This window comes from Notamacropus eugenii, chromosome 3 (genome assembly GCF_028372415.1).
Source record: "Notamacropus eugenii isolate mMacEug1 chromosome 3, mMacEug1.pri_v2, whole genome shotgun sequence".
Lineage (NCBI taxonomy): Eukaryota > Metazoa > Chordata > Mammalia > Diprotodontia > Macropodidae > Notamacropus > Notamacropus eugenii.
Window position 1 is genome coordinate 4,927,681 of NC_092874.1, and position 13,709 is coordinate 4,941,389.

Sequence of the window (13,709 nt, forward strand, 5' to 3'; positions counted from 1 at the left end):
AGTTCTCTGTATCAGTGAAATTGCAGGACCAGATTTTTTTAATGACATGAATTATTTACATAAAAACAAGCTTTCCATATTGGTCCTTTGGACAGAAGGCTGATGCATTATGGTACACAGACCCCACTGTTGCACGTGGCCTGGCCAGGTCAGAAATCAGCCATGGCTGACCTGGCAGATGGATATGCAACTGATCACGTGCATTGGAAAGCAGCAGCAGCAGCAGCGCTACTGGAGAGGCCCCGTTGGAAATGCAGTGTTTGGAAAAGAACCGTCAGGAAAACACAGAATGTTATTTGTTTAACATTTTTTTGTTTCATTTAAAGTTCTGAACTACCACTGATTTATAAATATATGTTCATCTTTCATCAGCGTCTTCCTTTGTAGCTGATTTGAGTATTTATAATACGCAGAATAACTTGTTTGGTCACAAATTTTTCTCGAACAGTATTGCTGTTACTACATATAGTGTTTCCCTTGGCTCTGCTCTCTTCACTCTTCATTATTTCCTGCAAGTCTTTCCAGTTTTTCTAAAATCACCAGCTCATCATTTCTTATAGCACAGTAGTGTTCCATCACAATCATGTACTACAGCTTTAGTTATTCCCCAATTGATGGGCATCAGCTTCCAATTCTTTGCCACCACAAAGAGGGCTGCTATACGTATTTTAGAACATGAAGGTTCTTTTCATTTTTCCCCTGATCACCATGCTAATAGTTTTATTGAGTTAAAGGGAATATACGCAGTTTTGTGACACTTTGACTTAATTCCAAATTGCTCTCCAGGATGGTTGGAGGTTCAGAAAAACCAGCCGATCCCAATGTTCTCTGTCCTGTTCCTTCCAAGAAGGGAGGGAGTCGCTTTCTCATGTCCTTTGCAGTGTGCCTCATGATCATCATTTCAAAGCATTCCATTTTGAAATTGCTGTTTTTCATTCACCCTCTTGTCACCATATTGTTGATTGTTTCCTGCATCAGCTCATGCAAGTCTCCCTTTCCTTCTCTGCATTCTTCCATTCCACAGGGCAGTAATGTTTCCTTACATTCTTGTGCCATGCCTTGTTTAGCTGCGCTCAGCTCAATGGGCATCTCTTTGGTGACAGTTCTTTGCTTTGCTTTTCAACTGAGAAAGGATCTAGATACATACATAGTTTAAGTAATTTTGCTTTGGAGTAGAAAAATGCTGAAATGGATTCAATTGATGTCATTTGTGCAGATCTCTGCTAATGTTGAGGTGCCAGTTTGGGATGACACACACTCTCTCTGTTGTCCATACCAGTCAGTTATTGGGTGCAGCGCACTATATCAGGTACCATACAAGTCAGAGTTTACAGTGACCTGGTGTTTACTGTTTAGGTGATTAAAGCATAGGAATACATTTGAATCATGGTATAGTGATCCGTTTTGCTGTAGAATGCAGCCTAGGCATTGTTTTACATGTAATACATTTTTTAAATTTTAAAAAGGATTTTACTGATTTTTTTTATAGTCACGTTTTTTCCCCAGTATCTCTCCTCATTCTCCCTTTCAGAGACCCATCTCATCTAACAAACAGCATTTTTTAAGACAAAAGAAAAAGAAAGGGAAAGAAATCAGCAAAACTGATGAATACGTTGAAAAAGTCTGACAATATATATATAATATATAACACGGATCTCCTACCTTTGCAGAGAGCTGGGGTTGGAATGTTCTTCTCATATCTTCTTTTGGGCCATATGCAGTACATTTAAAATCCAATTCACCACCAGATATTTACTGTTGAAAAGCCTAATGACTCAAAGCACCATGTTGAACACTAAATGCTATGCAAGAGACCAGCTTCCTGACTTGAATGTGGAGTTAAAAGAAAGCTAGGCCGAGGCTGCTAGGATGCCTCCAGGTGGTGCAGGCCAGTGGCCAGATGAGGAGGATAAAGGGCCAAGTGACTGTGGCCTATCATGGTCTGGGCAAGGCTTCATGGAATTAGGCCTTCCCCTCTAACGGTGAGATTAGGACAAGCAAACTAATTAATTTTAGTTTTGTGCTAGTGAAAATGTAATTAGGAAGGTAAATCTGCTGCTAGAATACCTTAATGTCTCCCAAAGCCATGTGGAAATTAAAAGATGTACACAAAGCCTTGTGAAAGAAAGGCATGTGTGTTTCTGTGCACACGCATGCGTGTATGTGCGCATCTCTTTGGTAAAGTAAATGGAAGCATTGAAATGACCGCAGGAAAAGAGAAAAGTAAATTTTTATTCTTTTCCCCATGCATCTAGGCAGTTTTCTTTGCTTAGATCTGGTACTGGAGGGTGGGCTAAGGAGGCAACTATCTAGCCTGGAGCTTACAAAGAGGCTCAGTCTGTCTGAAAATTCCCTTCTGCATGGTATATGGGTGTTTATTTGTCAGGCAGTCAGTTGGGGTGGGTGGGGGCACACTGGTGAAGTGGGGCCAGGGGCATTGGGGTTTAAACCTTGTCTGTGGCACCATGGCCTCTTTCTGACACTGCCTCAACTCCAGGCTCAGCTTTGGTGGAGGAAATGGATCCTCAGTGGTCAGAATTTTCGAAAGGATTGTCTTTGAGGGGGCCTGAGGGATAATGACTTATGATGCTTTTTAATGAACCTTTGTGTGAAATTTGGAAAGGGTTGAGTGAGGCAGGCTGACCTCTGTGGGCTGCTTCAACAGCCCACTGTAAATTCTGAGCTCCCATGTAGAGAGAAGAACAGAAGAACAGCCACTGTCTGATCTGCACCATCTACTTCCCATTTACGTTCCCCTAGCAGCTTTCAAAGCCATCCTCGGGGGTGTTTTCTTTTTCCTTCTTCTGGAAAAGCTTAGGTTCAAATCCTGTCTTGCTGACATTGACCATTCTGTGACTTTGGACAAGTCAGTGACCCACTCTGAATTTCAGTTTTGTCCTCTGTAATGGAGATGATTCCTGTTATATTAATTCCCTCAAGAGGTGGTTTGGAGACCCCAGTGAGATTGGGTGTAATGCATCAATCAACCTTGATGAGGTATGTAAACGTTGGTGGTTGGTTCCTGTAATTAAGGCATAGGCCAGCAGAGGCTTGTCTGCCTGCTTTCCGTCCTGTGCCAGAGAAGCCAGAGCTTCATAATTTGTTTATTAAATGTTAACTGACATGTATTTGCATTTTATTGTATTTTATAGAAACATTGCTTTTATAGATGGAAAATTTTGTATTTTTTTATAAAAAAAAATCTTACTAATGGAATTCACTGAAAGTCCAATTATAAAACTGTAAAGTTTAATAGATTATGCATTTATAAAGAGATTGGTTCTAAAAAATTTATAAATAGTTGGAGCGTAACTCCCATTTGTATGACGACTCTCCTAAATTCATCCCAGCCCCTCTTGGAGCTGTGTGGAGGACTTTGGTTCCTCTCCACCTTTGAGAGGTGGTGGGTAAATGAGACGCCTGAACACGATTACCACACGCCTCTCACACCTGGATCTGAGTTCCCTGGACTTGTAATACTCTTTTTGCCCCATGTTGCTGTGTTGCCTTTTGTCCTTTTAAATTAGTTTTTTGGGAGAAAAAATGAAGAAAACTCAATTTTCTCTGCCTGCCATCTTGCCAAAATGTTTCCTTAATTTTATCTACTTAGAGTTTTAAGATTTCACATGTGATTTTTCAGTCAGTTAAAATAATTTTCATTCCAAGTATTAATGAATGTATACTGACATAGTAAAAGATATTGAAACAGGTTTTTATCACGTAAAGTATAGTTGCAGGAGCAATCATTGACATGATTTTGAAGTGTTACTGCCTTTAGTGATTCTTGAAATAATTATTATTCTATAATAATATTCAACAGAAAAGTAAATTTAGTGTTAATGCATATAATAATAATAGCACTCATTTAGATGGTACTCTAAGGTCTGCCAATGGCTTTATCCTCGCTGTCTCATTTGATATCTGTGTTGCCGTTTTTGAGATGAACACCTTTCATTATCTTCCTTTCTCTTTTGATATTAGGACATAGCCGACCCATTTTTTGCTTATTGCAAACAGCATGCAGACAGGCTAGACAGAAAATGGAAGAGGAAAAACTACTTGGCTCTGCAGTCTTACTGTAAGATGTCTTTGCAAGAAAGGGAGAAGCAGCTGTCCCCTGAGGCCCAGGTACCCTCTTCCTATCCTTCCAGCTGTCCCATGAGTGGAGGAATTCAGGCCTCCAGAAGCGTTTGGGTGGGCTCTTAGAGCCTCAAGCAGAGCAAAAAGTAGCGGGGAAAGAAGGCTTTTGGAAATTCTTTGGTGCCGTTTGCTTTCGTCCTCTTGGTTTTGAGGTCTTCAGGTTAAACTTTCAAGAGGTTTTTCTCTCAGAAGGAGTGAACTAGTACAAAACTGCCACCAGGGGGTGGTAGGTGCCTGGGACCATGGGGCCATTTTTATCTGGAAAATAGATGTCCTTAGAGTAAGAAGTGAGAGCAGTGTGGGATCAAACTTACCTTCTGATCTCGCCAGGACAGCGCCCACGTGAGGTGAGGAAGCCAGCTGAGCTAGCCTCCTGGCAGGGGGGCTGCTCTTGGGCAGACCCTGCCTTCGCCGGTGCTGAGGCTTGGTTCTGCCTGACTCACCACTGAGGACCAAAAGCATCTTGGCTTCAGGGGAATCCCCATGTTTCTTCTTGTTTGAGTTCTCTTCATGGGAATTATAGAGAACTTTATCTACTCGAGAGCCAAGGGAAGTTCTTGGGGCCTGAAAGTTGTGTGTACACATATAACACACACACACACACACACACACACACACACACACACACACGCACAAATATTCTTATTTCAGTTGGAATGCTGTGTGTGTGACGTATATAAAGTAGTGTGTCTGTTGTTTGGGCCCTTCACTCACTCGTCGTGGCCTCCATGCATTCTCCAGGCCTAGCAGGTCCATGGGGGTCAGCTCAGATCAGGTACCTGCTCCTGTGCAGCAGCCCTTACCCCATCCTCCAGGCACCTTCCTTTTGCTTATCTCCAGTGGTGTACCTGCTACCTGAGGGCAGATGATGTGTCATCTTTCTTTTTGGGTGGTTCCAACACACAGTAGGTAGTTAATCAATGTTGGTTGGATTTCATTGGTCTCTTCATTCCATTTTGATGTCTTTTAAATATATTTATTATTACTTTACATACAGACTGACTTGAATGCATTTCTTTCCTAGGCCAGAATCAATGCTCGGCTGCAGCAATATCGGGCCAAGGCAGAACTGGCTCGTTCCACCAGGCCTCAGGCCTGGGTGCCCAGAGAAAAGCTGCCCCGACCTCTGACCAGTAGCGCTTCAGCCATTCGTAAACTGATGCGGAAAGCCGAGCTCATGGGCATCAGCACGGACATCTTCCCTGTGGACACATCAGACACTAGTTCCAGTGTGGACGGGCGGCGAAAGCACAAACAGCCAGCTTTGACTGCGGATTTTGTGAATTACTATTTTGGTCAGTATGGATAGGCTGCAAACACTGTGAGGTCTGATCAGTGTGTTCCTCTAGCATTTCTTACATGCTCTGCCAGGTCCCCTAACCAGACCCCAAATGTTCACTGTTCCAGATCCATTAACCTTAGATTTCCATTGGTCTGTCACTAAACAAGACCTCTAATAGTACTGGCGTAATGTCTGCCTGCTCTCCTAGGCCAGGGCAGAGTGGCTGATTTCGCTTTCTCTACAGATTTTGACTTTTTTATTTTATGAAGTAACATCGTCTCTTTGATTTAAATAGAGAGAAACATGCGCATGATTCAGATCCAGGAAAATATGGCTGAGCAAAAGAACATCAAGGATAAGCTGGAAAATGAGCAGGAAAAGCTGCACGTGGAGTACAACAAGGTGAGTGAGAGCTATGACCCTGCACCTGCACAGGGGGCCGTGAATGCAGGAGTGGCCTGGGGACCCTTGGGTGGCCAGTGAGGTCATGTGCAGGAGCAGGCCCCCGCCATCATATTGTGATCTGAATTGCCTGTGAACATGCGTGCAGCCGTGTTTCTATGAGCCAAAGTGCTGGGAGCACCCTGGATAGATGAGGACTTTTATTTCATTTCCATTTCTTCTGGACTTGGAAGGAGCCCCCACTTTAAACTTTCATTAGAAGAATACAGAAACAAGTCACAGTATTTTAACGGCATTTAAAAATCAGAATAGAGAATTTTGTCCTTGATTTTAAACTTCTTTTAAACCCAAGGCAGCTTACCATAGAAGCACGTGAGCAGGCCAGAAGGTGAGGAGGACCTGAGTGAAGGCCCGCCACTGACACACCCCAGTGTGAGCCTGGGCAGGCTCCTTCCCACCTTGTGCCAGTTGCTTAGGCCCATCACTCCACTGACCTCTGTGGCTCCTCCCTCTCTCTTCCCCTGAGTGTTTCATTGATCCGTACAGCCTCTGGCACATCTTATCTCTGCTCACCTGGATGGCACCCTAGTGTCAGGCATTGTGTATTACTATTTTTTTTCTGATGACAGGTGCTCTCTTAGGTCCTTGGATAGCTGTGTTGGTCTGTTCTCAATCATCTTTCATCTGAGTAACTGAAATCTTTTTTTAAATGCAGCTGTCTCTGAACACCCATGAAGAATGTTCTTGTGACTTGGGGGTCTGAAAGACCTTTGGATTGGAGTCCACCTCGTGCTCTAGAGCAGTGTGAGGTCCAGTGACCACAAAGTTGACCTGGGGGTTGGCCTGGCCTAGGGTCAAGTGCCTTGTTTCACACATGTTGCCTGGCAGGGATGGGTCACTTGCTGAATTTCACAGGGCTGGCAGACTGGTCTTTTAGACTGTAGCCTTTCCTGGTAGATTTTCCCCACACCCTGGGCCAGACTAGAAAGTAAAGTGGTTGCCAGCTTGGTGAGACACTGTATGGGTAGCCGTCTGTGGTGTATGGGGAAACACCTTCTTGTCTCTTCTGTGACTTTTTCTCTCCTTCCTTTTATTAGCTGTGTGAATCCTTAGAAGAACTCCAGAACCTGAATGGAAAACTCAGAAATGAAGGACAAGGGATCTGGGCTTTGCTGGGCAGAATCACTGGACAGGTAACCATCCCCTGGTCTTCATATGGCTGTACAGATGATGCTCCAGGAATTGTCTTCTGGTCCATCTGTCAGCTTGTGTTTGGTTGGGTCCAAGCGATGCTTCGGGGATAATGATTCCTGACTGAAGCATATCGAAAGCTCGCTAAGCCACCCCTGGAAATCTGCAGCTTAATTTTGTTGTTGTAGTAGCTGTTTTGTTGGCACAACTCTTCCATTTGCACTCACTGATTGCTCCGTCACTTGTGATGAAGCCAGACCCAAAGCACAAGTTAATCCTGGTGAATTCTCTGAACTTCTCTTCTGCCCCTTCGACAAGGCCAGCCCCAGCATCATGTACTCTTTGGGGCCATGTGGACAGGCAGGGTTTTGTTTTCATGTGTTAGGGATGAGAGGGCAAAGGAGAGGAAAGAACTGTTGATCATGCTGAAGGATGAACCTACTTCTTGCTTCAGGAGTGCAGAGTGCTTGTGGTCCTTGGCACAGACGTGCCCATCTGGCTTAGCATCCAGAGCTGTCATACTGGGAGGCATTCTTGTGGGATCTTTTGTTGGATAACCCTTGGGTTGGAGAAACACCTCTTTTTGGCTAGGTTTGGAAAGATGCTTGCGGCAGGCTACAGTGCTGTGGACAGGACAGCGGCAGGACTTCAGGGAGGGCAGAGTGCGTTATGTAATTGAGATTAGTTATTTTAGCAAAGCTTGTGTTAGAGTCAACTGTTAGAGGAATGGGAGTGGCACTAAGTTGCCAGGCCCAAGGAGCACTGGGTAGTGGAAGATGGCTCTTGAGGTGGGATTCAGAGATCTGGCTGTCTTCCCATTGTTCCTTCCCCTTGCCAAGCTGGCTCTTTGCTGGGTCTGTGGAGATGAAGATGCCTGTCCAGACCCCTCTCCCAGGGTTCCCCCTGTGTGAGCACAAGAGCCACTGCTGAAGGGGCCTCCATCTGCGCACAGGGAAGGGACTTGGACAGATGGCTGTGATCTGGAGCATAGACCAAGGAGGGTCTGGCCACCTCTAGGAGGTGATCAGGCCAATAAGATCATTCTTTTGATTCAACAGCATAGCTCAGACAAATGACCTCTCTCTTCTTTTGTCGGGCAGAGGCAGGCCTTGCCCTTCTTTCTTTTCCACCCTCTGCGAAGTGGCCTTGTCTGTCAGGGGCTCTTTCCTTAAGGAAAAGGAGCAAGAGGCCGCCCTGATTTCCTCTAGGGCCCCATCAGCAAGTGGGTGAAAGAGGCCACCTGGCCAAGCACTCTAACCTGGGTCAGCAGGGACACAGTCAGGGGCCTGCACATGGTCCACCAAGGAGAAGGGGCTTGCCGTGGTCTTCTTTCAAACCCTAAAAACTGCATTGTTCACATCAATAGAAGTTGAACATACCAGCCATTTTGCGAGCGCCCAAGGAGAGAAAGCCCAGCAAAAAGGAAGGCGGTGCTCAAAAGACCTCGACCCTGCCAGCCGTCCTTTATAGGCAAGTATTGACTATTTGATGGGTGGGTGGGGCTGGTCCTTCCTTTCTCTCCCCTTCCCCCTTGCCTCTGAGCTGGAGCTGTTCCTGCAGCACCAGGTCCTGGCCAGCTGCAGCAGCAGGGCTATGCCACCCAAAGCCCCTTTCGTACCCATTCCATCGTTTCTGTGTGTGCATTCAGTGTGAGTCTGTCCGATGGGTTTTTGTTTTCTGTTTCCTTGTCTGACTTGTTTTGTCATTCACCACAATGTGACATTTAGTGCACAGGAAGCTGCTCCTTAGCCCACAGCCTCCCGTGGCCCAGAAGAGGGAGGCCAGGGAGGCCAGGCCCTGTGTGGGGTACGCTGAGTCCCTGCTGTCATGCTGGGAGATGGTAGGTGGGGAAGCCCAGTAGGGGCACAGTGCTGTAGACTGGGCCTCCTCAGAATGGATAGAGAGCCCAGCAGCTGCTGTACTTGTGGGAGTCCCTTCAGCCACCTGTCTTTGGGAGCTCAGATGGTTCATTGGAGAAACCTCAGCCATTAAGACAGAATGCTTTTATGGCCATTGTGGAGCCATACACATTATTTGTTTTACTACGCGTTTGGGCGACCATATTGGCACCCTGGCAGCCCCCTAGTATCAATGTAGGTGGGCAGCTTCTCTGCACCTTAGACTCTTAGACCTCTAAAGGACTGAGAAATTGAGTCACCCGCCCAGGCTCACACAGGTGGGACCCGGGCCTAGCCTTCCCACCTTTTGACCACCCTGTTCATGTGGCTGTATCAGTAGCAAATAGAATATCACCTTCCTTTCTATATACTCTCACACACAGCTACCTGCACAATTTGTGTGAACAGTACATGCGCTCTGATGAACTCCAGCTAGAGTCTCGTTAGATTTCTGTTTATAATCACTTCGCCTTAAGGGATATTTTGCATGTTTTGTAGGAGGGCAGTTTGATGTCTGAGTCTTCAAAAACTTTCCTTTTGCAATTTGTAAGGACTGGTTTATTTTCAGAACCCCAAAGTCTGATTTGGAAATGCTTCATTTTCTACCTAAGCTACCTTGGGAGAACCAGTTGAAGAATATTTTTAGATTTAAGAATTTCATGTTAGAACATTAAGTGAATTGCGTTTATATTTGAACTTCTTTTCTACGTCAGTTTTGATTATTGTCTTTAGATGTCTGTGACTTGTTTTTAGCATAAATTCCAGATAGTAAGATATTTAGGAAAAATTGCCCCCGGACATGGAAGGATTTCCTGAATGTTGTCCTTCAGAGAATTGAGTGGACTTTTCTATGCCTTTTGGATTTCTTTTACCTTTTCCTATTCAGCACTAAGAAATCAGTCTAAGGCAAGCACGCGTTTCCCACTCCATAAGCCAAGTGGAATGGATGTTTATGCCCTTCTTGGAAGGGTCTGAGTGTGACAGTTCCTTAGTTAGCTTTTGAACTGCTTCCTGAAGAACTCATTGGTCAGTGCCTCCTGTACACAAATGAGAAGGGAATATTTGTTGACTTAAAAAAAGAGAAAGCAGGAAAAGTCGATCATGAAGGAAATGATGTCTAGGAAGGATTCCATTTTGGAATGTTTTGAAATGATTGGCCCTCTTTGCAGAGCTGATCCTGGAATGCTTTCTTCTGCCTTTCTTCACAGTTGTGGGATTTGTAAGAAGAACCATGACCAACATCTCCTCCTCCTGTGTGACACCTGCAAGCTGCATTATCACCTGGGCTGCCTGGATCCGCCTCTGACGAGGATGCCGAGAAAGACTAAGAACAGTTACTGGTGAGGGCGGCTGGCACCGTGAGCATGAAGGGGAATGGGGTGGCCGATGTAGACACAGTCATAGAGCAGGTGTCATCGGTCCCTTCACAGTGTTTATTTTGTCTGTGCTGACATGCACTTTCTCCAAGTGGAGGCAGCTTTTTCTCGTTCAGTTGTTTCACCTGGGTCTAACCATTTGGGGTTTTCTTGACAAAGATCCTAGAGTGGTTGCCATTTCTTTCTCCAGTTCATTTTACAGATGAGGAAACTGGGGCAAACAGGGTGAAGTGACTTCCCCAGGTCACCCAGCTAGGAAGTGTCTGAGTTTGGATTTGAACCCAGAAAGAGGAGTCTTCCTGATTTGAGACCAGTACTTCATCCACTGGGCCACCTAGCCACCCGTGTCCAACTCTTTGTGACCTCGTGGACCAACGGGCAGTGGGGTTTTCTTGGAAGGATCCTGGAGTGATTTACTGTTTCTTTCTCCAGTTTTATGCAGACAAGACTTAAGTGTCTTAAGTGACACAACTAGGAAGTGTCTGAGGCTGGATTTGAACTCAGGTCTTTCTGACTCCAGGCTCAGTGCTGGTAGGTGCCAGCTGCCCACAGCTGCATGGGTGGCTCAGTGGAAAGAGCCATAAGGTCTAGGGGCAGGAAGACCTGAGTTCAGATTTGGCCTCAAACATTTCTAATTGTGTGACTTTGCGTAAGTCACTTCACCTTTGTCTCCTTCCATTTCCTGCTGACCAGACTTCTTCCCAGGGTTGTTTTGAGGACCAAATGAATTAACGTGTAAAGGGCTTTGCAAACCTTCAAGAGTTTTGTGATTGTTGGTGGTGAGGAATGATTGTTTTCAGGTGTCTCTGCCTTAGCAGAGAGAGAGAGAGAGACAGAGACAAAGACAGAGACAGAGACAGAGACCCTAGGCCACCTATGAGCTATGCACTGGGCCTCTCCCTACCTGTAGGGTCGCTGGGAGAGCTGTGAGCATGCCTGAGGTGGGGCTGGTAGTGCCACCAGAGCCAGTGAAGCCTTGAGGGATGGCTCAGCTCTGAAGCCTCATTCCTCAGTGGGAGAGTTAGGATGAGGTCACCAGGGTCCGGGCTTCTGGGGCCTGAGGGGCCACCTGAGAAACAGTGCTCTTCTTTGCCATGCTTGTGATTCACTCTGTGGACAATTGGGTGAGTGAGGTGGGAGCTACTTCAAAACCAGGGATAATTGTATGTGTGTGCATGTGCGTGTATATATATATATATATATATATATATATATATATATATATATATATATATATATATATATATATATATATATATATATATATATATGAGTGTCTATAAATAGATATAATTTTGTATCACACACACACACACACACACACACACACACACACACACACACACACACACACACACACACACTGTGCTTTCAACTCTATTGTTTCTTGGTCACTTTAGAAGTGGGCTTGTCACTCCTTATAATTGTCTTAGGAAGTTCCCCTGGGCCTTTCTCAGTGTTCTTTGAATTCAAGGTCGCTTTTCCTTTAGCCTAAACAATTTGGATCCATCATCTTAAGTTGGCTTCATAGAATTTTTTAACCTAATCAGCTTAGACAACAGAGATTTCTATTTCTCTGATTTTTTAAGCTCTTCCTTAAAAATTTTCTGTTAAGAAATCAGATCTCAGTTGACTCGTTCGCCTGTCTTGCTTTTTCCTTAAAGATTTGATGTAGTTATACATGGAATAATAAATTTATTAAGTGCTATTTGTCAACCCTAATAAGTCAGTCAGCATTTTATGAAAAGGGCTAGAGAACTACAGTTCCTTGTAATGCAAATGCATTTAAATAATTCACTTAATGTTCCTAAAGTGGTACATAATTATTGCAAGTAATCAATTTCATGGACGTTTGTGGCCCAAAGGCCTGAGGATACAGCAGGGAGCCAAGACTGACTATAGCTCACCCAAATGCATCCAGGAGGGATGTGAAGGTATACAGTCAGTTTCAAGCTTCATGCCACAAGAAGCTAAGCAGTGCCTGCTGCCAAAGAGCGTATGCAAGGCTAGTGTGCTTAGTAAAAGCTCAGAGAGTAGAACCTGCACAGTCATATACCATAACTTTTTTAGGCATTCCTCAATTGTTGAATGCTTCTTTGAAGGAAATATGGATCACTTCTGCTGTGGCCCTTAGGAAATAAACTGCGAACAGCAGTCTTGGGCTTTGTTCCTGGGGAGAAGCCTTTTGGGGGACTCCTGAAGGAGGGCAGGCAGTGCTGTTTTCTATCCTTTGGGATGGTGATGGGCACTCCCGCTAGTATAGCTCCATTGGCTAGCTGTCATTCTTTCAAATGTACTAATCTCACGCTTCAGCTGCCTTTGTGATTGGAAACTTGGCTTTCCCTTCTAAGTAGTTTGAGGCTGTTCTAGAGGATACACTTTCACCAGAGATATTGAACTCTACTGATTGTCATTTCTGGGTGTGCCTTTGGGACTTCTCAAGATCTCAGTAGAAGGCAGATAAAATAGGCCCTTCTTTTAAAGGCCAGGATGCCCTTCCTCCCCTTAGTCGTTCCTCTACTTAAAGCAATTGTCTTTTCCTTCCATTAACGCTTGCTTGAGATTGCATCATTAAGCTCAGGTAGATTGGCCCTCAAGAACTAAATATGTGCATCTCTTTCTGTGCTACCTGGGAGGCTACGTGGAGCCTCAGTCTTTTGTCTGTGAAATAGACCCAGGGTCATGGTGCTTTCTGATGACCAGAACTCTCAGGGACTTTGGCCCACTCTCTTGTCTCCTCTGAGCCCACCGTTACCCGTGGCCTCCATGTGTGTTCATGCCCCACTCTTTCTTCCCTTTTCCTATTTGGCTGTAGCCCCAACTTGTCCCTGTCCCCTCTTTAGTGTGTGTGCTTCTTTGGTGTGCTTGGGCCTCTGTGGCCCTCTCTTTACAGCCCAGGGCCTTGTCACTTCCAGTGAGTTTGGAGGTGGTGCCATAGTTCATGTGCCGAGCCACAGCTTCTTGTCCAGTACCTCCACTGGGGCTTTCCATTACTGTGCCAAACTGGATAGCTCTTCTTCCCGCCCCTCCCCAGACTACCTTCTTTTAGATGTCACCTGCATGGCCTCTTCCCCACCCCTGTTCATTTCCTTCCCTTTGTTCCCTCTTGCCCTTCCATACCCTTGTGTGGTACACTTTCATGTCTCTCATACCCCTGGAGTCCTGAATTAGGCCCTGAGCTGATCAGTGCCTTCCTCGGTGCCATTTCAGAACCCAGATCTCAACACCCTAATGCCTGTGGGATCCTTGACTTCTATCACATTGGGAGTTCAGCACCCATAGCACATATGTGCTTTATCCTAGCGAAGTCCCCAACAAGATATGACTCTTGGGAATGACTCAGCTCAGCCTTATTGGGACATAGGGGCTGGGGCTCAGAGAGCTAGAAAAGATGCTGGCCCTCTGGGCACTAATAGAGGC

The 13,709-nt window shown here is 45.3% G+C and overlaps 1 protein-coding gene across 6 annotated transcripts in view; it reads left to right on the plus strand.

Moving 5' to 3' along the window:
* PHF14 (PHD finger protein 14) overlaps window positions 1-13,709 on the plus strand; it is a 169,898-nt gene that overhangs the window by 40,495 nt on the left and 115,694 nt on the right. For all 6 annotated transcript variants that reach the window (XR_011976477.1, XR_011976478.1, XM_072650791.1 and 3 more), the window contains exons 8-13: window positions 3,982-4,128; window positions 5,165-5,435; window positions 5,718-5,824; window positions 6,922-7,017; window positions 8,382-8,485; window positions 10,122-10,253. Coding sequence is in view for 4 of the 6 variants with exons in the window: in XM_072650791.1 (XP_072506892.1) it covers window positions 3,982-4,128; window positions 5,165-5,435; window positions 5,718-5,824; window positions 6,922-7,017; window positions 8,382-8,485; window positions 10,122-10,253 (857 nt within the window). In the remaining 2 variants the exon portion in view is untranslated. The remainder of the gene's footprint in view (window positions 1-3,981; window positions 4,129-5,164; window positions 5,436-5,717; window positions 5,825-6,921; window positions 7,018-8,381; window positions 8,486-10,121; window positions 10,254-13,709) is intronic.